We start from the raw sequence: 22,721 nt of genomic DNA on the forward strand, positions 1-22,721 counted from the left end.
TAGAATCAAACACAGACTCAAGCAAATGCTTATTTCACAATTACATAATTTCTAGTCAATTTGGATATTTTAGGGCTATGGAATAAAATCTATTTTTCACATCACGTGGTTGAACATTATGCAAATGACAATGTAAATGACCTTTATGTTTGATGTTTGCATTTTACTTTAAAGCAAGAAAAAAATCAGGATCTCTTGCATTGTTCTTGTTTACTTTCAGGCTAAGCTGGATGTGGGAGCTCAGCCCTTTAAAGAAGTGAATGAGCTGAAAAATCGCTTGTTTACATTAGAGATAGAGAAGGTTAAAGAATGCAAAAGTCTTGAAAATCAGTAAGTATATCAGCTTTTCTCTGTCACTTTTTGATTCCATTTTTTATTTGGATGCCATTGAAACCAAAGTTACTTTATTGTAGAATTAGCTCTCTAAAACGCCATTTGGAGCACAAAGAAGAACTGCTGCGACAAGTCAAGGAAACATCGCAAAGATACCAGCAGCAACAGGATACCACAAGTTAGTTTCTCTGTTTCTTAATTCATTACTAAGAAACAAGGCAAAATTGCAACCCTTGTGCAACTTGATTTCCATGCATCTACTTAAAATATTGAGGTAGTACATTTATTTACTTGTATGTTGTTATTAGATATAGCATTGGGGCACAAAAGTTAATGTTGTAATTTGCAGATAATGGATGTGATGGAGAGGAAAGCAAAACATTTCAGATTAATTAGTAAAACTTGAAAAGGAAGGAGAATCAATTGCACATGGGTTGAGATGATAAAATCTTTCATATATGGGCAACATGATGCAGCAGTACATTTTTAAAAGCATCAGATCTTTAGTTTTTGAGAGGCATTTAGTTAATATCTCTTGTTTTAGATGAGTGGTGAGTCAGATTAGGGAGAAAATTCCAGAAATGTTCAACATTTATGGAGCAAAAGTGGCACAGTGAGATGAGTTGTGTTGCTGTCTCACTGCTCCAGCAGTCAGTCCTGGTCTTCAGCTGTATTTGCATATGCTCCTTGTTCCTGGTTTCTCTGGATGTTCAGGTTCCTCCCATCTCTGATTGGTAGGCTAATTGGTTACTGTTCTATAGGTAGGTGGAGGAAGAATCAGGGCAGTTGATGGACATGAGAGAATTTGTTACAGAAAAATATATTGGTGAATCGAATTGAGATTGTTATGAGATATGAACAACATTTTTGATCAGTAATTTTTCATCAGAACATTAACTCTCTCTCCACAATAGCTATTTGAATTATTGAGAACTTCTAGAATTGTCTTTGCTCAGATTTCTAGCATCTTGCATTTTTTGCTTTACGATTTGTTTTGATGACCTATTTTAAGATGGCAGGTCCAAAGGTGAAAATGAAATGTATTAAAATCACACAAGGGTTACTTGAAGTGGATTCAAAAGTTTATTTTCAGGCTTGTCATTCTGAGACTCCTAATACAGGTGCTTAGTTAATTAGGATTTTGAACAGATAAATGGGGAGAAAATATAGCTACTAATGAAGCTGGCTCTAAATATCTTTTATACATTAAAAATATTTCTAATTTTGTGCAGAACCTTGTTAATGTAACCACAGAGGCTGGTTTAAAAATAATAAGGCCTAGCTCTTCAATACTTCGAAAACCTTTTTGAATGTCATGGGAATTTCATTTATTGCATCCTCCATTATTAAGGAAGGCTGTTAAATAGAATCCTCCTTAATTTATTCATCTGATTGCTTATTAGGGCCTGGCTATGTAAGTAAGTTTAAGAAACAGCATGCTTTGAGCACAAACCTTGGTTAGTGCATTGTCATAGAAAATTAAGAACCAAGAGGGGGCAAGTTCATTTTCCTCTCTCCTTCACCAAGAGTGCTGGAATTTCTCTTTTTGCCTGTGTTTCTAAACTTGTCACAGGTTTCAAATAGTCATTGACCAATTGTATGTTTGTGAATGGCTTTCTAATATAGTTAAATCTGCTTCCCCTAGTCAAAAAGTTATAATTTGAGTCATTTTCAGAATATGCAACTGTTCTTATTAATGGGGAGAATAGATCCAGTGAATTCAGTGAATCTTATGCCCAGAGTAGGGGAAATCGGTTACCAGAGGATGTAGGTTTCAGGTGAGGAGGAGAGATTTAACAGGAACCTGTTATTCAGGGTAGTGGATGGATGGAAAGGGCTGCAGAAGGAGGTGGTTGAGGCTAGTACAATTGCAATGTTGAAGAAAAATTTGGACAGATAGGATGGGTTTGGAGGGATATGGGCCGATGGGACCAGTGTGGGTGAGACATTTTGGGTGATGGACTGTTTCCACACTGGATGCTAATATTTGATTTTTAATATTTCTTTTAGTTATGGGTGAAAATAGTGAGATGAGTTCCACTGATGCATCTCTGACGTGCAGAGGTGGAAGTGGAATAGTTCAAAATGCACTAATACTTGTGTTGAAGTCTGATAATGCTAAACTTAATCAAGACATAAATCATCTCAAGAAAGAAAATGCACGTATTACAAAGTAAGTTATTCCATTCATGTTAATTACCTTTATTACGTTGAGATTCTAAACTATATCACCAGCTTTCTGGTTTGATGGATCATTGAATCTGGTAATTGAATCTGGCATCCCTGAACCTTAAACTAAAGTTTTAAAATCCCCTGACCTTATCTTCTGGTGCCCAGACTGTTTCCACCATACACAGAGTACAACATACTCTCCACTTGCCAATGAATACCAGCCCAAATGCGCTCATGAAGCGTGACGCTATCCAAAATACAACACCCTGCCCTTGTGATGCTTTGTTCATCAACCTAAGCATTTGTTCCCACAACTTGGCTTGCTATTTATTATTTGCCCAGGGTGCTTCAAAAGTACTTGCAATACAGTTCTGACCAGAAACTATGATCGAGGCATCAGGTACATGAGAACTTAACCAGATTCGCAACTCAACTGCACACTATCATGAATTAGATATCGCTTTCTTCCATTATTGGGTCTAAATCCTGGAACATTTTACCTATCAACATTCTGGAAGTACCTTCAGAATGACAGTAGTTCTAGAAGATGGCTCACCATCATCATCTTAGGCAATTAGAAGTTGGGGATTGATGCTGGTGTTGCCAGTAATCAACTTGTTCACCTGAGAAAATGACTTTTTAGCATTCTAGTGGTCATCTGAGCACCTGAGCTACAGTGAATGGAATGCTAAATATTTTGATCTGAGTCCAAGTAGAAGATCTATAGATGATCTGGGTTTGTCATACGGGTGCTAATTTAAATGCAACAACTTTGGATCTTAAGACTTTCAGTTATGAATGTGGTTCAATTTGTACAATTCTCAATATTGCCCTCTGGCCCTCTGGTAGCTATGATCTATCATGATAAATAGCATAGAGCAAAATATGTTTGGATTTGGTGATCATATGTTAAACTGCAGACTTTGCTTTTCTACATCATCGCTTGTGTATAAAAGTTAACATTTGTGAAACATTGTTAACTTGTCATCCTCAGAATCTGAATGTTTCAGACTTTTATTTCATTACCTTTCAGAACAGTGTCCGATCTAAAATATGAAAATACCAAATGGAAAGATAGAGCCCTAAAGCTTAAAGAAAAAGAAAGAACATTGTTAGAACATCAACGTGAAAGTGTTTCGTGCATTCTGACTCCAAATCAAGAAGAGAGTAACACTGCCTGCTCGTTCACAGGGCGTGAACCTGTGTCCCAAAAAGTAGAAACTTCAAAAGAATTATTTCCTCTTGAAGTCAAAACTCTGTACAAATTGGATGCAAAATCACTTCCTTCAGAAAAAATATTACCTGCTTATTCTTCGACAATGTCATCTGTTGGCTCTGAGTCAAAATGGCAGTTGCCACACTCCAAAATTTTCGACAACTCCCAGTTGGGTTTTCTAGAAGGTATGTACCTCTTCCTTTTGGGATGGTTGGAATGGACCTACAGGTATTCAGTTAAGTAATTTATGAGGCATCATCGGATCAGGTTCAATTTTGGCTGTGGATAGGTCATAAAACTCCACACATGTGAACAAAAACAAGAGTATAGCAATTTGTGAAAACATTGTTCCACCATATCTGTAAATAGAGGGCTGAGCTTTGAGTGGTGGGGAAGTGTTTAGCAAAAACATAACTGCTCCATCTAATAATTTGATTAGAATGCAAAATTGAGGATACAAACTTGCACAATATTTTAGTTTTCATTTTTAATAAGTGAAGAAAATATACTGTATAAAGTTCGCTACTTTAAATATAGTTTTGTGTTACTTTGTAGTCTTTCGAATATATCCGCACAGAACATGCTTTGTGTAAACATTTTGCTGGCCTGTGCCAAATTGTCACAGCTGTGCTCAGACAAGACCGACCAGAGGGTTATGTGTATGGAGCTGAGGAACAGAAACATTTAAGAATTTACATCAATACTGTGTGGAGGGTTATGGACTGGGTGCAGGTCAGTGGGACAAGGCAGGGTAATAGTTCAGCATACACGAGAAGGGCCTGTTTCAGTAAATGTTCTATGGATTTATGGCTTGACCTGCCAATATTTATTTTTAAATTTATTTAAATTTTACATTTATTTTAAAATTTAACATACAGCACGGTAACAGACCCTTTCGGTCCACGAGCCTGTGCCACTCAATTACATCCAATGAACCTACATCCTGGTACATTTTGAACGGTGGGAAGAAACAGGAGTCTCTGGGGAAAACCCATGCAGACACAGGGAGAAAGTACAAACTCCTTACAGACAGAGCGGGATTCGAACCCCGGTACTGATCAATGACACTGCAACAATGTTGTGCTAACCACTACACCAACCATGCCTTAAAATCAAACAAGTGCAAGAAATTTTCACAACCCAAATTGTTCATAAGTTATTCAGCTATTATGTGAGCAGGTGCAGGAAGAATGGCTGCCAGCTGACCAGTCTGTCTTGGTGAGTGAGTCTGCTCAGCTTGACCCAGCACCTGATTGTCATTGAGGAGAGGTGGGGGAGAGAGGAGACACTCAGCAATTTTCCTTTATCACCTAGCAGAAGGCCTGCAGGCCCACTGCAGCTGGAAAATCCATCCTGCTGGCCTTCCAAGCATTTATTTTTACTGTATGCAAAACACAAAAACTGCCGAGGCAGTAATCCATGTTAATGAGCTGGAGGGAATCTGTGCATTAGGCAGCATCCACCGACCGAATGGAAGTCCACATTTTGGGTCTGGACCTTTTATCAAGGCCAGAGTAGGAAGAGGTGATATCAAGTACATTAAACGAAGGAAAAAAGGGAGGAGAGACGAAGCAGAGGAGGTGCTAAGAGGGCGTTGGACAGAAGGTTGGTGAGATGAAACAGTTTGGGGGACAGGGAGAATGTTAAAGTAGAGTAAGACAAAAGCTGGTAAAGAGATGGAAACAGAACCAGAGAGGGGGGACTTGCCTAACATTAGAAAAATATCTTCATGCTATTACATTAAAGTCTGTCCTTGAGACTATTACATTAAAGGCTGAAGTGTTGTTTCTCAAGTTTGCATTTTTTGTTACCCAGGCAATGGATGAGGTGGAGGAGCAGTGGGGCGAATGGAGATGGTGCGCATCATCCAATGTAATCAACTGTATTCAGTGTGCCCTTTTTTAATATCAGTTTCCCTGGATTTATGGGCTCAAAGCTTTTGTACCATCTTGTCAAAGACCTTGCTAGAATTTGTATAGACAGCATCAAATGCACTACCACTTCACAAAGAAAAACTCTGTCACATTAGGCAAGCAATTTCCCCTTAGCAGAATCAGAATTTATTGTCTTGAACATGTCACGGAATTCATTGTTTTGTGACAGCATTACAGAGCAAATATTGCAATAATTTACATTTAAAATAAATTGGTGCATAAATAAGAGAAAGTAAGGTAGTAGTCTGTGGTTCATTGTCTATTTAGAAATCTAATGGCAGCAGGGAAGAAGCTGTCCTTGTGCTGCTGGATGTTTGTCTATAGGCTCTTGAGCTTCCTTCCCGATATTAGCAGTGTGAAGAGGGCATGGCCTGGATGGTGAGTGTCCTTGAGGATAGAAGCTGCTTTCTTAAGACACCACCTCTTGTAGATGTCCTCGATGGAGTGGAGACTGATGCCCATGATGGCACTGGTCGAGTTCACAACTTTATTTTTTCCTGTTCTGTGCATTGGCATCTTCATACCAGAGGGTAATGCAACCAGTCAGAATACTCTCCATGGTACACCTGTAGAAACTTGCAAACTTGAAGTGCAGCTGCTGGTGAGCTTTCTTCATGATTGCATTGACATGGAGGCCTCAGGACAGATCTTCAGAGATGTTGACATCCAAGAATTTAAAGTTCTTAACCCTTTCCACTGTTGACCCCTCTAAGGACTGTTTTGTGTTCTGAATTCCCCCTCCTGAGGTCCACAAATCAGCTCCTTGGTTTTTCTCATGTTGAGTGTAAGGTGGTTGTTGTGTCACCACTCAACTAGCCCATCTGTCTCCCTCCTGTATGCTTCCTCATTGCATTGTCAAGCATACATAGCAAAATCATATCTTACACTCCTGCTGCCCTTCTTGAATAAAGATGCCACATTTTTGGCACCTCCTCTGTGACCAGAGAAGATTTAAAATCTTCTGTCAAAGCCCCTGCAATTTTGCCAATGACTTCATCCTCATCCATCCCTTCACAGCAACTAGGTATTTATCTCATCAGACACTCGTAAGCTATCCAGCTTTAACCTAGTCAGAATCACACAGGTAATCCATGAAGCTGAAATTTTATTACATGAAATATTGATGCAAATCTTTAATTTTATTTACAATTTGATGTTTTATTGTTGTTCTAATAATTCATGGGAATTCATGTTCTAATAATTCATGGGAATAATATTGGCCCAGCAAGTGGACATCAATGGTGTCGTGAGCTATAAACCTAATGCAATGGACTAGAAAATATTTATTAAATTTATTCTTCAGTAATGTTGATGGAACAGAATGCTTTCATCCTGAATAGTAAATAGAGAATTTTTTTTTTTTTTTGATTTAATTAATTTTGGATTTTTTTTCTTGACTTCAGCCCAAAGTCCAAAGCGGAAACCTGAAGCTGATGAGAATGTCCAAGATGACTGGTGGCCCAAAGCCTCTGCTCCTGATTCTCAATGTAAAATGCAATGAAAGCTGATGAGAGAGCTGGAATAGGGTAAAATCCATCATGTGGATTTGTTATTGTACTGTGGAAAGCTATTTAAGCTGTGCAATCATTGATTGTAAAATTCTGCGTAAGCCTTGTAGCTATGATTATCAGTGATATCCTGGGTGATGTAATTAAAAAGATGATGTAATAATATGAGGATTTATTCTCCTTTTTCAATATTTTTATTGGTTTTTAATCAAATAAATTCCATAGGTCCATAACAATAAAATAAAGTGTGAACAAATCTCATATAGCAATACAGATAATAGTGAGACTTATGTAACATTAAAAAGAAAAACATTATCCTAAATATCTAATTCAATCCCCTCCCTTCTGAGGCTATCGACAAACCCAAACAGTCTACTCGTAATAATTAAAAAAAGGAAGATAAACATTGGGTTCAAAAACTAGTTCATCCTATGAATTTTTTGAGTAATTAAGAAAAAAAACCCATAAAGAAACCAAGTTAGAATTCATTTTAGTATGGAACATCTAATTTCTCATTTTTTTTCCGAAAGTCAGACATGCCATTGTATGTAGTTGATGTTTCAAGGCGACATTACAACTGAGATGTGGTGCTTCATTTATTCTTTAATACAGAACTAAAATGGTTTCCTATGATGCACAACATACAAGAGTGACAACATCATGCGCATACAGTCCTAACACTCCTCCCACAAAAATAAATGCTTGTGCAAATAGCCTAAGAGCAGTTACAAATCTACAATAACGATGTTGTTCCTGTAGACTAAGGGTGAAGATTTTGAGTAATTATAAAATCAATATGATGTGTTGGATCTTTGGTGAGACCCCACCCTCCACATTTTAGGATGGCATAGAACTGTAGGATTGAGCAGGATGTGGTGTAGAACTGCTTGGTTGAGTCATGGGCTTCTCTGAGGAGTGCTTTTTTGAATTGTGTGACTGCTTGGATGAAAGCAGCAGCTTGGTTGAGACCGAGTTTCATTTCTTGAGGATACTTTCAGAATATTGACAGTAGCATGGGCCCATGGAATTTCAATTGGTCCATATGTTGTTACCATATTTTAGTTCACACCAGTATGAAATAAGAACAAGGACTTAACTTTTTAAGGATAACTCCTTTCACCCATGGCCCTCCATTATCCCGGTAATCTCGTACCAGTACTGGCACTCCCACTTCTAGAGATCTGGTAGGTTTATTGGGAGAAGTGGATTGTTCAATTCAAAGGCCAATGTGGAAAGTTTTGTTCTTAAGTTGCGTCCAAACATCAATTCAGCTGCTTTTCTTTTGGTAGTAAGTGAGGCGTGTTTCTATAGCCTAACAGGAAATCTGAAATTATGAGGCTCCATGATGCTTTGGCGTTTGTCAAGACGTGCAATCCAGAGCCACTCAAGCCAAAGGTCTGTGCAAAATGTTCTGCTTCCCTATTTGTGCTTGGGTGGTAGGGTGCTGACAAGATGTGTTGAATACTGTTATTTTGTAGGAATACCTTTAAAAGCCTATAATGCAAACTGAACCAATATTGGAAACCATTTCATTCAGTAATCTATACAATGCAAGTATACTTTGCAATTTTTAAATTGTCTGGTCTGTTGTTTTCTTCATGTGTACTACCACTGGCCATTTGGAATGTGCATTGACCACAATGAGGAAGTTTTCCCATGAATGGACCCGCGAAATCAATGTGAAACCTGTACCAGTGTTGTGATGGCCATTTCCATGGATTCGTTTTGGCTTGAGGGGCTCTGGGTTGCACATCTTGACAAATGCCACATCTTTTATAATGGTTCAACGTCCAGACCTATTGAGAGGCCACCAGATATGCATATATGCCGACGCCTTCATTCAAAGAATCTCTGTGTGGTTGTTGTGGAGTTCCGATAATATAGCTACCTTTTGTAGCAATGATTGTTCTGGTTCCCCACAATAAATAACCTTCCTCAAATTATATTTCATGGCATCTTGTATAAAGTTTTTGTTCTTCCAATATCGTTTTGGCCTCGTACCACCCATTTGATGTGAAGTAGAGGACCCCTTGATAATAAAGCTTTTTTGTACTCCTTTACTGATCATTTTTTTGCTGTAATAGGTCAACAGTGAAGTTGTTCTTGATTGATAACTGTAGCCTCTGTTGTCCATTTAATTATCTTCTAGTCTGTTAAGTTCCACTTCAATCTTTCCTTTTTATGACCAAAGGTACCATCATGGGTTTAAAACAACTTAGTCTCAATGTCTGGTTTCAAGGGTAATTGTGCCTGGACCCCTTGGATTTTCCCCTGGCCTTTTTCGAAAACTCCCTGCTACTTCTTGAGAACTTGTTCCAACTTTGACTTGTCTTCATCATCGAGGCGCAAGTTCATTATGGGTCCAATTTCCATCCAATCTAATTCAATGTGTGATAGCCAGTTTCTTTGGCATCACTAATGTAGGGGGGTTGTTGTTTTGGCATTTGTTCTTTATATTTTACTTTGAATTTTCCAAACACTGACTTTCTCTCCATGACTTTTTAACATTGTTTCAGCCTGTTTAATGGCAAGGTGAGGCAGGAGTCATTTTAAATTGAATGGCATCAGCGAAACTGCTGCTCCTGTGTCCAACTCTATTTGAAGCGGTTTGTTGTTGATTTTCACTTTGACATAGACTTCCTATTTTTCTATAATTAAACCCAAAAATATACACGATTTCCCCCGTCTTATCTTCTTCCGAGTCATTTGTTTCAGTACTGGGGCTCTCGTCCTTCTCTTCCACCATTCTTACTCAGGTGGGGCGGTTTTCATATCTCTGTCCTTTTTATCATTTTTGGCTTTGTTTCTCAGGCACTTGGCTTTGTGCCCCTCTTTGTCACAGATGGCAGCTAAATTGTATGAAATAAATTATCAGACGAATGGTTGCTTTTTCTGCTGTAAAAGCAGTTTTGGCAGGGAAATTTGCCCATCACTAGGATTATCTTGGCCAATATCCACGTTATCAGCCATATCGAAACGCAAGGCTGTCTCGTGTAGAATTAAGTTAACTCTTTTTGACTTAGTACTTTCTGTCTCGCACTGCTGTCAACTTAGCCTATTATTAATCGGTCTCTTAATGCATCATTTATGAATTGACCAAATTTACAGTGGCATGAGAGTTTGTAATTCTGCCAAATATTCGCTTACAGATTTTCCTGTTCTTTTTCTGTATTTAAAATCTTTGCCTTTCTGCTACAACTGGTGGTTTGGAACTTGGATATTCCCCTATTATAGCACACAACTATGCATAAATTTTAGATCCAGGTGTTTCAGGAGCTATGAGAATTTTAACAACTGAAAAGTTTTACCTCTCATTTGGCTTAAAAACAGCTATTTTTTTTTCGATTAATAGGTGCAGTCTCAGTAGTAGTATTGACTACACAGTGATGATCAAATCATTCCACATTGTCATACCATTCTTCTGACTCCATGAACTGACCAAACTGTGCCTCCACCATTTTGAATCATCTTTTGCTTGTGGTTGAGCTAGTGGGTTCCACTGTGAGAATGAACTTGCGATTCCTTTTTAAATTTTCACTTCAAGGTCTGGAGCATTGAGGGGGTGCGTTTTGATCCTCTTTACCACTGTTATGTAGTTGATGTTTCAAGGACAAACACTGCACACTGAGACTCGGTGCTTCATTCATTCTTTAATAAAGAACTAAAATGGTTCCCCGTGATGTACATTACATAAGAGTGACAATGTCATATGCACAGAGGAGTAAATGCCTAACACTCATTATATCAGATAATCATTGATTGAGTGGGAGGGACAGCATCTTTCCATCTCATTAAAATGGCCCTTCTTGCGATGAGGGAAACTACATGAAGCCATCAGAATTAAACCAGATGGCCTGCTTATTCCAAAGAGACCAATAAAAGGACTTGGAATCAAATTATTATTAAGAACTAAAGACAAGGTACGAAATACCCTTTCCCAAAAATTGGAAAGAGAAGAACATAACCAAAACATATGATAGAGTGTACCTTCTTTAGTTTTACATTTATCACATTTAGAAGAGAGATTAGATTAGAATTTAGCCAAATAAACTTTGGAATAGTGGGGCTGATGTACTACCTTAAATTGTACTAATGAATGTCTAGAGCAAAAAGGATGAATGCACATGTTTCAGAATAGAATTCACCTTCTAACAAGACTACATAATTCTAAATGTCCAGATGTGGAATATCTAACTCCTCCTAGCTTTGGACTTCTTGTTTCTGATCTTTGTTACTTTTATCAAATCAATAAGTGGCAGCCACATTTATGTGGAGTGAACAAATGTAATAATTTAATTGTGTGCATATTTTCTATATCAATTTATATAGCAGTATTTAAACAACTACTGTACTATACTAAACTTTTATTATGTTGTGCATTTGTATACTTTGTGCAAAAAATTTCTATTGAAAATGTTTCATTTTTAATTTCAATAGGAACTAATTGTTTTGTTAATAAATAGCATAAATTATCATTACATTTTCTCATGATCATCGTAATTTGCAATAACTCGGGTCGGAAATTGATGGCAAAGAATTTCCAGGTGTTAGCCAAGGAATCCACCATTGCATTATGCAAAATTAATCTTGAGATGGATCTCCTTCATAGATGCTGGATCTGCTAGAGAGGATGGAATGGAGAAATAACTGAGGGCAAAAGAAGCAAGAACATTTTTAGCAAACCCTTGATTGATGCATTCCAAGCCAATAAGATCAGCAAGTTAACGGGGTATAAGGAATTGTTAATTTACCTTGGGCAGTTGGGTGATTATTTGTGGAACACCTTGTGGGAAATCGTTTAGAAATGGTGTCAATAGAGCACTTTAAAGTTAGACTGTCATTGGTATATTATGTTTAGATCTGGTTGCCATATCACAATAAAGATGTGGTTAAAACAGAGAGTGTAGAAGAAATTTGCCTGGAATTGAGGTCTAATTACAAGGAGAAAAGGGATAGTTTGGGTTTGTTGTTAAATTCCAGGTAGGTGTAGCGACTACTTTCCTATATGGTCACTTGGAGAATAAAAGAATGTTGTTTATGACTTGTTCAAACAAATTCGTACTAAAGTTGAGTTTTCCAATGTTTATTAAATGATATTAAACATTGTTAATGTTATTATAATTTGCTATATGTTAGACTGTCAATAGAAAATGTCAGAACATTTCTTTGGATCCTCCATTTTGCAGAATGAAACTAAAAATGTTATCTCCCTAACAAGCCGAGAAACCAGCTTGGCTCAAAGATGTTGCTAGGAGACAGCATAAAAATATATAAAACAAAAAGCCACAAACAGACTGTTTGCGAGCATTAAATACATTTTAAACCTTACAATACAGGCCTCATTGTGTTTATATATAAAAAAATAATTACCATTATAAAGAAAAAAAATCAAACAGTGTATATCAATTAAATTTCAAAAGAAAATAAAAGTCATTTATCACAGCTTTCTGCCTCTTGTAAAAGACAGATTTTGTTAATTGGTCTGTTCAGAAAGCCAATTTTAGTCTTGATCTGAAATTGATGTACAAGTCCCTTTTTGTCTTGAATGGTATCAACAATCTTCCCAAGGCGCAGAATTGTCCATGGTGATCACAATATCTCCTGGCGTGAAATTGTGCCTGATCTTAAACCCTTTTTGTCACTCTTGTAACGGTGGAAGATATTCTTTCGCCCATCTTTTCCAGAACAAATCCGATCTAATTTGCACCTGCTTCCACCTGCAGCGAGTATATACATCTTCCTTTTGAAACAGCCCCGGTGGCAACAAAGGCTTAGTTTTAAGAAGCAAAAGGTGGTTAGGGGTAAGTGCCTCTAAATCATCTGGATCTGTAGAAATCTTAGTAATTGGATAACTGTTGAGGATAGCTTCAACTTCACAAAAAGTTTATTAAACAATATTAAACCTTGTTATTATAAGTTGATAAATGTAGTTAAAAAATGTTGTTAGATGGTCAATAGGAAATATCAGAACATTTCTCCAGATCTTCAGTTTTTCAGAACAGAAGAACTAAACTAAAAATGTTATCTCCCTAACAATCTGAGAAACCAGCTATAACCATGGCTCAAAGATGTTGCTAGGAGACAACATAAAAATGTTAAAAAGCCACAAACAGACTGTTTGTGAGCATGAAATATATTTTAAACCCCTACAGTAGGCTAGTATTGAACTAGGAATTTAGAGATTTGCGAGGTATGTTTTTCCGGACAGAATGGTGAGTATTGGAATTAACTGCTGGTGTAGTTGATAATTGCAGCCAGAATAACGTTCGGAGTTGTATTTCACTTGAGAAAATTACTTACAATTTAAGAGATAAATATACATTTTGTGAAATATGGAGCCCAAACTGTTGATATTAAAATTTAAATGAATCTCAAACATTCCCTTTCTCTTATTAGTCTCTATATATAAGTTTAAAAGTATTGGAAAATGAAGGGCTCCTGTGGTGGTTTTCTTGTCCGTTTTTTCTCCTTTTTTTAAAGTTTGTAGGGAGTGGGGGGAATTAGAGGAGGTTTTTCTTTTTTTTTTAGGTTTTTTTATGTATAAAATACCACATGTATTTGGATTAAGTTTGAAATATTGTGTGTGTTAAGTGGTTTTATATTAAATTATTATTTTTTTAAATGGCCTCAAGTGCCAACTGCCTCAGAACCTGGGCCAGGGATCACACAAGTGCGATGGAGAGCAAGCAGCTGGTCTGGAGGCTTGAGTTCAATGACAGCAGATCCCTTCACTGCCTGACAATGTGGATACAAGTAGAGAAGGCATCAATGGAGGTGACTTGATCAGGGAAGGGAACATGATCTTAGAAGGGATTTTTTTTTGTAAAATGGTGTTGACTCTGCTAACCATTTAAGCCATGAAAAGGCAACCACTATCTCTGTACACTTGACAATGATTAAATCTAATCACTGCAGCAATAAGATCTCTCTTAACTAAGAACTCAGCAATATAAAGGCTCACTGATATGTTCATATCCTTGAAGAATTAATTTCATACATAATTTATGAGCTGCAGGGTTGACTTCTGTTCAAAGGTTCACAACATTTTAAGGCAGAGCATGAATGTACAATATATCTGGGGGGGGGGGGTATATTTACAGGACAGCATTCACCATTAAGTGTGGAGTCAGCACTGCAACTGTATTACATGACTGAGAAGCAGCACACATACCAGAGGAAAAGGCATTTGTACTGCTTGCTTGCAGATTCTTTGTACTACCTCTGAATGCATAAAGGTATATTTTAATGTGTCTAATGAAATATAACCAAAGATTTAGCCTTGTTACCAGTTGCTTGTGTCCTCATTACCTCATTGGTAAGACGGATGAGCTCAGAGCTTGCATCAGCACAGAATTATACAATTTTAATCACAGAATCATGGTGGAGTGAAGGACGGGACTGGTGGCTTCGTGTTCTGAGGTGCAGGAGTTCAGGTTTGACAGAAGAATATAATATGTAGAGGATATACTGGAGGAGTTGACCATTGAGTTTGTATGGATAGAATTTGGGGGAAAAAAGGTGGGGGGGGGGGAAGAAATCACTCAGGTTCTACAAGAGACCTCCCAATACTTCAAAGGAATTAGAGGGATGGGTATATAAATTTCAAAAAGGTACAAGAGTAATAGTGTTGCTGTAGTGGGATTTTAACTTCCTATATTTACCAGGATTGCCTTAGTACCAGGTGCCTAGATGGGTGGTATTTAAGTGGGTCTAAAATAGTTTTTGAGATTACATTCACTGAGAATTGGTAAGTTTACATTTGGAATTGGCCTGTTCTTAGAAAATAGGAGAAAACGAAAAATGTGTTAATCTGTCAGAAGGTCTGTAACCAGTGGTGATCTGCAGGGATTGGTGTTGGCACCCCTATCCAATGTGCATAAATGACTTTGATGAAAGTAATTGGTAGGTGAGTAGGATGGCAGAACACGCTAAAACTGATGATGCTATCAAAGAATCCATAGGATATAGATCAATTACAGATATAGATGAAGAACTGGCAGATGGAATTTAATCTGAACAAGCATGAGACTTGCACTTGTGGAGATCAAATGTAAAGGGAATATAGCTTAAAGCTAATGGCAGGGCTCTTAATATATTATCAATTGTATCTCACACCACAGAAGTTAAACAAATTGAAATCAGATTGACCAGGCCAGTGTTTTAGATGTGATCAGGAGGCAGGTACCTTTCCACATGCTACTTGGTCTTGTCCTAAAGTGAAATCCTTCTGCTTAAATTTGACAATTTATTTAGAAAGGGTTACTGGAATTAAATTTCCACAAAACCCAATGTTATTTTTGAGGTAATATTGAAGGGATAAAACAAAAATTGAAGTTATCTATATATCAAAAAGATTTCATAAAGATTGCTTTGGCAGTAGCAAGAAAATGTATAGTAGTAACATGGAAATTGGACACCCATCTAGGTATGGAGCGATGGGATACAGAAATGTATAACTGTGTTCCTCTGGAGAAGATTAGTTATAATCTGAGTGTGACAAGGTATATTATTTTATATTATATATTAATATGTCTTTAAAAGAGAGATTGTGGGGGTGGGGTTGTTTAGCATAGCTCACAACAAAGACAGTAACACTTCACAAAAGACATACCATTTAAAATGCAAAAGTTATGCATAAGGAGTGATGTCATGTCCTTAATGACTTCACAGAAACTTTGAAGAATGCCTATGAAGATTCCACAAGAAGGTGTTAATTGGACTAATGCTGTGGAGTAAATGGATTATTGTTTTGAAAGCAACAGATGGCCAGGCAGAAACTGATTCCAGTGCCGGCAATCTGTCTGCCTGCAGTTTGCTGTTCTAAGAGTGGAGTTGTGGTTTTGCAAGCAGAGAGAGAGAGAGAGAGGAAAAGACCAAATAGGCATTCCTCTAAAAGAGCGAGAAAAAGAGAGAGAGAACTGACTTCTGCAGTGATTTTTTTGAAGCTTGTTTGATACCCCATTTTGAAGACTTTCTGTGAGTTCTAAGTTCAGCCTGTTCAAAATCCTAGTAGTCCTTACAAGAAGAAATGGCTGGCCAGCGTTTCACCTGAAATAAGGGAAACAAGAGGAACTCTGGTGACCTGGAAGAAGAGGTTATCATTTGGAAAACCCATGATGGAGCAAGTTTCTTTGGCAAAACACTGAACTGACTGATCGTGGGAAATCAGTTTGTGTGTGTCTAATGAGCAACAAATCTCTCAAACCAACTCGAACCTTCCTGAGCAGTAACCATTTACCTTTTCACTAGAGCCTGGTGAAAATTCATAAATGTTTAATTCTGTGCACAGAATAAGAATTGCCTTCAACCAGTGAACTTGGAGTGAGAAGTGAGATTGGGCAAACAGAACTTTCTTGGAACTTACACACACATTACATTCACATGCACTTTGAAACAGAAGGGGGTTAAGTTAATAGTAATAAGTTAAAGGTTGATCCTGTTTTTATGTTTAAAGAAAATTAAAAGCAACTTTTGTTTAAGTCACAATTTGTCTTGGGGAATTTCTATTGCTATTGGGTTTTGGGGTCCTCTGGGCCCATAATGAGAAATAAATATGTTTTTTGAAAAATTGGCACCTGTATTTACAAATTGTGGGAATTAATTAACAGATGTTTTCCCTAAGCTTCAAACATCATTAATCTTGGACGTATTAAAAGATATGAATGATTAGAGCCATGTGTAGGGGGTTCCCCCTGGCAACCAGGTTTCTATTCTTGTTTTTCTTACTTTCTTTATTCTATCTTACTATGCTTTTTTTCTTATCTAATTCTAATTATTTTCTTGGGGTTTGTTCGGGGAGAGGGGGCTGAGGTTTTATGGTAATGGATTTGATTACTGTATTTTGCATCTGGCTATGATTACATGTATGGAAAATGTTTTAAATAAAATTTTCAAAAAAAACCCTACAACCCTAGTATGTTTTGAACAATGGAAGGAAACCAGAACCTCCCAGGGAAAATTCACACAGACATGGGGACAATGTACAGATAGCGTGGGATTCAAACCATGGTGCTGTAACAACTTTGTAACTTTGCACTAACCACTATGCTAATCAACAAGGTTTGTCACACTAAGAATAGTATTGATGTGAAGCAGGATCTAGGGATTCAAGTCTGTAGAGAGGCTGATTTTTTTTTTTAAACACATCATTAAAAGCCATTTGACAGAGCATCTGTGCTCTGGCCACACTCTCCTGTTCTCTTTGGCCTTCTCCACTACAAGAGTGAAGCCACCATGAAGAAGGACAACATCTGGGCAGTCTCCAACCTTGTGATATGAATGTTGAATTTTCCAATTTTAAGTAATGTCCCTCACTTTTCTTTCTCTTTCTCCACCCACACACTCATCCCCCTCCCCCATGCTTCCATCCTCTTCCTCTCACATTTCCCTTGGATTCTTCCCCTTTCTCTTCCCATGCCCCTCCCCAGGTTCATCAATCCTGCCCAAGCAACAACAGCTCTTGTCTTCACTTATCGCCCTGCTACACCCTGATCTTCCACCTGATCCCTCTTGCTGCTCCCTCCCTTTGGCACTAGCCAATCAAAAGTCTCTGTTATCTTTCAGCCATCTGTGTTTTGCCAATCCCACAGTGGTCACTGTACAACCCCTCCCACCCTGTCCACATTATACTGACTATCTCCTGTCTGTAATCTTGGTGATTCAAAATGGGCCTGGTGAAAGGAAGCAGAAGTGGAAGAATGCTTTCTTCTTCTGAGACCTTCACTCTTTGTGATAAATATTGATGGCATGGATGTGTATCTTGAAAATATATTTAGTGAGTTTGATAACATTAAATGTAGTGGTGTGGATAGTGAGGAAGGTTGTCTAAGGCTATATTCAGATGGAAAGTTGGATATTGATACAAACTGAAGGTTCTGGGGATCAAGTTCTAAAGGGATTAATAACAAAAAAGGGTTGGAGTGGTCAAGCAAAATGAAAATGGAGAATGGAATTGATGCTCCCTCGCAATAGCTGAGCTTGACGAGGTTGAGCAGGGGCTGCATGAGGGTAGGAAGCGATGGTAGAAGTTAATCATCCCGAGGAATTCCTGCAGAACTTTAGTCGTGCTCTGCTTGGGGAAATTTTGAATGGCCTCTACTTTTGTCAGGGAGTGGCATGGATCCCTCTGGGGTAATGTGCTGTCTATTGTCTCTGATCCAAACTGGCACTTGGCCAGGTTCACCATGAGCCCAAACTGCTGCTGTCTGTTGAACAGGAGGGTCAGATGTGTCCTGTGAGTGCTGGCATCAGGGCTGGTAATGAGGATGTCGTCTAAGTAGAAGAAGGTGAAATTGAGATCCCTGCTGACCATGTACATTAGTCGCTGGAACGTCTGGGATGTGTTTTTTTTTAGTTCAAAGGGCATCCTCGGGAACTCTAAAAGGCTGAAAGGTGTGATGATCGTCATTTAAAAAAAAAAAAATTTTATTTTTCACACCATATCAACCAAAATATGTACAAACGTTCCTCATTAAATTTACACAGTGGCATTTTCTCCCTTTTTTTCTCCCTTTTTTAACCCCTTTCCCTCTTCCCACCCCCCTCCAAAACCCATAAATATTCAACATATACAATACAATAAAACAATATCTTCACACAAAGGAAAATAAACAAGAAAAATGCATCATCTAATTGTTGCACACTGAATCTAGTCATTTTGTCTTATCATTTTCATTCTCATTTTAGGGGATGGAGGTCCTAGGCAAAGTTCCATGTATGATTCCCAAATTTGTTCAATGTGACTTTATTTTTTAAATTATATGTTATTTTTTCCAATCGAATATATTTATTCATTTCCATGTACCATTGCTGTATTTTCATGCTCTCTTCCATTTTCCAAGTTGACATTATACATTTTTTGCTACTGCTAAGGCTATCATAATGAATTTTTTTTGCGTTTTATCCAATTTGAGGCCTAATTCTTTACTTATATTACTTAAAAGAAAGATCCTTTTTTTTTGATATGTTATTTTTTGTAATTTTATTTAGTATCTGATTTAGTTCTTCCCAAAACTTATTCACTTTCGTACCAAATAGCATGTACCGTTGTTCCCAATTCCTTCTTACAGCGAAAACATCTATCTGATAATGTTGAATCCCATTCTTTTAATTTTTGAGGAGTGATATACACCCTGTGTAACCAATTATACTGTATCATGTGTAACATTGTGTTTATTGTATTCTTCATAGTTCCAGAACATAACTTTTCCCATATTTCATTTTTTTTTTGTCTTTGTTTAAATCCTTTTCCCACTTTTGTTTAGGTTTATAGCTTATTTCATCATTTTCCTTATCTTGCAGCTCAATGTACATGTTCATTATAAATCTTTTAATTATCATTGTATCTGTAGTCACATATTCAAAGCTGCTTCCTTCAGGTAATCTCAATCTGTTTCCCAATTTATCCTTTAAATACGCTTTCAATTGATGGTATGCAAACATTCCATATTTGTACTTCAACTGTTCAAATGTTAATAAATTATTTCCCAAAAAACAATTTTCTATTCTTTTGATTCCTTTTCTCTCCCATTCTCTAAAGGAAAGGTTGCCTATTGTAAAAGGGATTAGCGGATTTTGCGTCAATAATAATTTTGGTATTTGGTAATTCATTTTTTTCCTTTCTAAGTGGATCTTCTTCCATATATTAAGTAAATGATGCAATACTGGTGAGCTTTTATATTGCACCAGCTTTTCATCCCACTTATAAAGTATATGTTCCGGTACCTTCTCCCCTATTTTATCTAGTTCCATCTTAGTCCAGTCTGGTTTTTCCCTTGTCTGGTAAAAATCTGATAAATACCTTAATTGTGCGGCTCTATAATAATTTCTAAAATTTGGTAGCTGCAAACCACCTTGATTATACCTCTCTGTTAATTTATCTAATGCTACCCTTGGTTTCCTCCCTTTCCACAAGAATTTCCTTATTATTCTCTTTAGTTCATTAAAAAAAATTTCTGTTAAAGGAATTGGTAACGTTTGAAATAAGTATTGAATCCTTGGGAACACATTCATTTTAACGCAGTTTACCCTCCCTATCAACATTCTTTCCAATGTTCTAAGTCTTCCTGCAATTTCTTTATTAGTGGCTGATAATTTAGTTTGTACAAATGGCTTAAGTTATTATCTAACCTGATCCCTAGGTATCAGATTGTTTGTGTTTGCCATTTAAATGGTGATTCCTTTTTAAATTCTGTATAATCTGCGTTACTCATTGGCATCACTTCAATTTTATTTGTGTTGATCTTGCACCCCAATATTTCTCCATATTCCTTCAATTTCTTATGTAATTCTTTTATTGATATCTCTGGTTCTGTTAGGTAATCTATGATGTCATCTGCAAATAAGCTGATTTTATACTCCTTTATTTTTATCCCTTTTATTTTATTTTATATTCTTAACAGTTCTGCCAAAGGTTCTATTGCTAAGGCAAACAATGATGGGGTATAGTGGACATCCCTGTCAAGTTGATCTACTTAATTTAAATTGATTCGATACATATCCATTTATTGCTACCTTCGCCATACAATATCCAGTATATTTTTCTGGTAGATTGAACTTCTGTAATACTTTAAATTAGTAGTTCCACTCTACCCTGTCAAAGGCTTTTTCTGCGTCTAGAGCAACATCCACTGTTGGTTTCTTATTCCCTTGAACTGTATGAATTAGATTAATAAGTTTACAGACATTATCTGCTGTTCGTCTTTTCTTAATAAATCCAGTTTGATCTTTGAATTTTGGTACACAATCGGCCAAACTGTTTGCTAATAATTTCTCTATTATCTTATAATCTGAGTTAAGTAGACATATTGGTCTATATGATGCTGGTGATAATGGATCCTTCCTCGTCTTTGGTATTACCATAATTTTTGCTCTCTTACATGAATCTGGCAAGTTTTTTGTGTTTCTTCTACCTGATTCATTACTTCCAGGAGAGGAGGAATTAATAACTCTTTAAATCTTTTATAAAATTCTATTGGAAATCCATCTTCTCCTGGTGTTTTATTGTTTGGCAGCTTTTTTAATATATGCTGTACTTCCTCTATTTCAAATGGTTTTATCAGTTTGTTTTGTTCCGCTTCTTGCAATTTCGGCAGTACAATTTTAGCTAAAATCATCTTTCCCCTCATTCTCAGTTTGGTATAATTGTTCATAAAATTCCTTAGAGTTTTCATTAATCTCTTTTGGGTTATATGTTATTTTTTTGTCCTTTTTTCTTGATGCCAGTACAGTTCTTTTAGCTTGTTCTGTTTTAAGTTGACTGGCTAATATTTTATGCGTTTTTTCTCCCAGTTTGTAATACTTTTGCTTTGTTTTCATTATGTTCTTCTCCACCTTATATGTTTGTACTGTTTCGTATTTTATTTTTTTGTCCACCAATTCTCTCCTTTTCGTTATAGCATCCCTTTTTCCTAATTCCTTTTCTGTACTTACTATCTCCCTTTCTAACTGCTCTATTTCCTGATTGTAATCCTTTTATCTCTTAGTTACATAAATGATTATCTGTCCTCCAATGAAGGCTTTCATTACGTCCCATAATATAAATTTGTCCTTCACTGATTCTGTGTTTATTTCAAAATGTGTTTTAATTTGGCGATCAATAAACTCCCCAAATTCCTGTCTTTTAAGTAGCATGGAGTTTAACCTCCATCTATATGTTCTTGGTGGGATGTCTTCCAGTTTTATTACTAATAATAGGGGTAAATGATCTGATAGAAGTCTAGCTTTATACTCAGTTTTCTCAACTCTCCCTTGAATATGGGCCAACAACAAAAACATATCAATTCTTGAGTATGTTTTGTGCCTACTCGAATAATATGAATATTCCTTCTCTCTTGGGTGTTGCCTCCTCCATATATAAGGAGGGTGAAAAAAGCAAATCTGAAGGCTTTATATCTTAATGCAAGAAGCATTCAGAACAAGGTAGATGAATTAGCTGTGGAAATTGAGATAAACAAATATGATTTGATTGGGATTACAGAAACATGGCTGCAGGGTGGGCAAGCCTGGGAACTTAACATCCCGGGGTATACGATATTTAGGAGGGATCGGCAAGAAAGAAAAGGGGGTGGGGTAGTATTGATTGTGAGAGAAGGGACCGACACGATTGACAGAAAGGATATCAACTCGGAAGATGCGGAATCTATATGGGTGGAACTGAGGAATAGCAAGGGGTGGAAAACGTTAGTGGGGGTGGTATATAGGCCTCCAAATAGTAGCGTAGAGGTGAGGGAAGGCATTAAAAGAGAAATTAGGAAAGCGTGCAATAAGGGAACAGCTGTCATCATGGGAGACTTTAATTTGCATATAGATTGGACTAGCCAAATTAGTAAAAATACTGAGGAGGAGGAAATCCTTGAATGTTTATGGGACGGTTATCTAGACCAATATGTTGAGGAACCAACTCGGGAGCAGGTCATTTTAGATTGGGTATTATGCAATGATAAAGGGCTAATCAACAATCTTGTTGTACAAGGCCCTTTGGGTAGGAACGATCACAATATGATAGAATTCTCACTCGACATGGAGAGTGATGAAATTAAAACCGAGACTAAGGTCCTG

The 22,721-nt window shown here is 37.0% G+C and overlaps 1 protein-coding gene across 3 annotated transcripts in view; it reads left to right on the plus strand.

The window, feature by feature from the left end:
• The window catches only part of cenpe (centromere protein E), a 144,359-nt gene extending 137,033 nt beyond the window's left edge, over positions 1–7,326 (plus strand). For all 3 annotated transcript variants that reach the window (XM_069925310.1, XM_069925298.1, XM_069925304.1), the window contains exons 48-52: positions 221–330; positions 414–511; positions 2,344–2,506; positions 3,539–3,906; positions 7,059–7,326. In XM_069925310.1, coding sequence (XP_069781411.1) covers positions 221–330; positions 414–511; positions 2,344–2,506; positions 3,539–3,906; positions 7,059–7,156 — 837 coding nt within the window. In that variant the 3' untranslated portion in view covers positions 7,157–7,326. The remainder of the gene's footprint in view (positions 1–220; positions 331–413; positions 512–2,343; positions 2,507–3,538; positions 3,907–7,058) is intronic.
• Positions 7,327–22,721: the final 15,395 nt, after the last annotated feature.

The sequence above is a fragment of the Narcine bancroftii genome, chromosome 1 (assembly GCF_036971445.1).
Source record: "Narcine bancroftii isolate sNarBan1 chromosome 1, sNarBan1.hap1, whole genome shotgun sequence".
In the NCBI taxonomy this organism is placed as follows: Eukaryota; Metazoa; Chordata; class Chondrichthyes; order Torpediniformes; family Narcinidae; genus Narcine; species Narcine bancroftii.